Raw genomic sequence first — 3,284 nt, forward strand, 5'->3', positions numbered from 1 at the left:
AATAAATTGATAATCAATGCTAGTATTTATTTTGTCAAAATCGACGTGTCCAGTAACAATAAATTTAAATTTCGAATTTTGGTAAGCTTTACTAAAAAAAAAAAAAAAGGAAAAAATAAAAAGAAAAAGGAAAAATCAATGCCGATGAATGAGAGAGTACGCGTGGACCTAAAGCTAGAATAGATCGGACGGTGGAGAAAGCTGCGTTAATAAACAAAAAAGAAGGAATCCAACGGTCAATAGTGTAGCGTCAACTCAAAGCCAAACCCTCCCCCAAATGCTAATTTTTGGTCTTTTAAAACCCCCACAATCCCTCTCCTTCCTTCAATCTCCCTCTCGCCGCATCATAGAAAGCTTTCTTCTTCTTTCACATATCGCCTTGTTAAGTTCTCTTTATCCTCCTTCGATTCCGCAAACATGGTAACGATCCGCTTCACTATTCTCGCTTTTTATAGGATCAGATTACGTTTATAGAGTTTTCTATGTCTCAGATCTCACGAGATTGCGTTGATGTTGTTCTAAATTGTTTGTGAATATCTTTGTTCAGGCTCTACCAAACCAGCAGACCGTAGATTACCCTAGCTTCAAGCTCGTCATTGTTGGTGATGGTGGCACAGGTAATCCCTCGCCCTACTTATTGATCGACTAGTCCGTTGGTTTGTTTTTGATAATATCTATGGTTCTAAGTAGATCCTTCGAATCGTTTCTGTTTACAGTGGCTCAATTGATGCTTAAGTATTGGTATATTTTGTTTGATTGTTTTGGCTAAACTCCTGATTGCTTTTTGTTGGTTTGTGCAGGGAAGACTACTTTTGTCAAGAGACATCTTACTGGAGAGTTCGAGAAGAAGTATGAACGTAAGTATACCACAAGATTGTTTTGTGTATTTGCAAAATTTTCTATTCTTGCACGTTGTGATGTTGATCTCTGATCGATCTCATTTGTTGCAGCTACCATTGGTGTGGAGGTTCATCCTTTGGATTTCTTCACAAACTGTGGCAAGATCCGTTTCTACTGCTGGGACACTGCTGGTCAAGAGAAATTTGGTGGCCTTAGGGATGGTTACTAGTAAGTTTACTTTCTCTATTCCCAAGATCTGCTTTGTATGTTGTTCAAGCTATCAACAGTTATTGGCAAAGTTAATATGTGAAAGTGGCAAAGTGCTTAGTGTTGTTAATATTTAGTATGAGTAGTTATGGTGTGAACTTGCTAGCTATTTCTGCTACCTGGATAATATGAATAAGACTTGAATGATAATGGTTGATTTGATGATTCCATTTGAATATGTAACTAATCTTTAATTTTCCTGCAGCATCCATGGTCAATGCGCCATCATAATGTTTGATGTCACAGCAAGGCTCACATACAAGAACGTTCCGACATGGCACCGTGATCTATGCAGGGTGTGTGAAAACATCCCGATTGTTCTGTGCGGAAACAAAGTCGATGTGAAGAACAGGCAAGTGAAGGCAAAGCAGGTGACATTCCACCGGAAGAAGAATCTGCAGTACTATGAGATATCTGCAAAGAGCAACTACAACTTCGAGAAGCCTTTCTTGTACCTTGCTAGAAAGCTCGCTGGGGACCAGAACCTTCACTTTGTGGAGACACCAGCTCTTGCGCCACCAGAGGTTCACATTGACATTGCTGATCAGCAGAAGAACGAGGCTGAGCTCTTACAGGCTGCAGCTCAGCCACTCCCTGATGATGATGATGATGTCTTTGAGTAAATCCTTCTAGATCGTCTGCTGCTATGGGAAGCTCTTGCTTTTTTTTTTCGTTTTGGTGTTCTCTATGTTGTTCTGATGTTACATATAAAATCTATCGGTCTTGTAACAAAAAAATTAGGGCAATATTTTTGGATTGTTCCATTGGTATCGAAAGCTAAGTTGTTTCTTCCCAGAAATATTGTTTTGATTGGAAAACTTGAATCTTCCAGTTTAATTAATACTTTGCCAGTGGATATAGATGCCAGTATTTAGCTACTAGAGTCATATAATAAACCTGTGAAAACTTAGCTGCAAGTAGATCTTGTTGGGAGGATATTTTGGACATGTGTATAAAACCTCTAAAGACCTGACCATCACAACAACATTGAGGATGATAAGTTCTTTGACTTCATAGCTCAAAGAAAAGTCTATATTCTATATTACTTTCCCTAAATTTTATTATATAAAGTTTGGTTTTGAAAGTTAGCCATTAACAAGATTTTGACATGTGTCATGTCAATGACATGTGTAAAAAAGTAATTATAAGTAGATTACATATATATATATATATATATATATATATATATATATCAAATATTCAAAATTATAATATTATTTACTTATTTTTAATTGTAAGTTATTAATGCTACAAAAAATGGAAAAAACGATTAACAAAAATATACAATTAATTATTAATTCTAAATTTTGTAAATACTCACTTCTATATAAATATAGATCGTCTCATATTTAAATAATTTATTCAAAAACACTTCTTTCAACTTTGTTTAATTGGGAAATTTTCTTTAATGGGAAGGTAAATTTTTCTTATTTTTTTAAACCAAAATTTTCTCCTACTTTCTCTTTTTCAGTTGGGAATAGGTACGATTAATATGTTGATCCGAAAAAACATTAATATATTAATCTTACCTATTATAAAATTTATTGTAGTATTATTAGATTGTTTTATTTAATTTATCTTTGAATTATTTGGGATTTATATATTACCGTGCTTATAATTTTCTATTGTTTCTTTAATTATGTCAAATTAATTTTCTTCTAATTTATCAACCTTGATTGGTTGGTCATAAACTCTTTTTTTGTTTTGCAAACATAATTGTTACCATTATTCATTCAATCCCAAAGAAAGATAACGAGTATAAGCTCATCAACCTAATGGATGGATAAAATAGGCTAATCAAACACAAACATAGATAGATAGGTTGGAAAAACATAAATTATTGTTGATAGATCCTTAGGAGCTCAAAGACTATGACACCCTGGTTTACGGAAATGTTTAAAAGAATTGATTTGGCCACATATGTCACTAAAATGCACTTATTTTTTCAGTCAAGGGGTCCTGAGAGAACTTAATGATGTGTGACCTTCCTGGAAGTGATTGTCAGAACTGTGCGAGTGAGGACAAAACGCAGAAAAATATCATATGTTGATTTGTAGGGTCGGTAAACAAGTTTTTAAAGCCTCCTAGACGTAACAAACCGGCCATCGAATATGGATGTGTCCACGGGTTATGAATAGATGTAGAGCCCACTTCGGAAGGTGGACCCATGGACTGAG

At 34.8% G+C, this 3,284-nt stretch overlaps 1 protein-coding gene across 1 annotated transcript; it reads left to right on the top strand.

Moving 5' to 3' along the window:
• LOC104770377 (GTP-binding nuclear protein Ran-1) lies at window positions 261-1,944 on the top strand. Its single transcript, XM_010494790.1, has 5 exons — window positions 261-420; window positions 548-617; window positions 801-857; window positions 951-1,068; window positions 1,313-1,944. The coding sequence occupies exons 1-5, from the start codon at window positions 418-420 to the stop codon at window positions 1,728-1,730; spliced, it is 666 nt and encodes a 221-aa protein (XP_010493092.1). The 5' UTR covers window positions 261-417; the 3' UTR covers window positions 1,731-1,944.

Source organism: Camelina sativa, chromosome 20 (assembly GCF_000633955.1).
Source record: "Camelina sativa cultivar DH55 chromosome 20, Cs, whole genome shotgun sequence".
NCBI classification, from domain to species: Eukaryota; Viridiplantae; Streptophyta; class Magnoliopsida; order Brassicales; family Brassicaceae; genus Camelina; species Camelina sativa.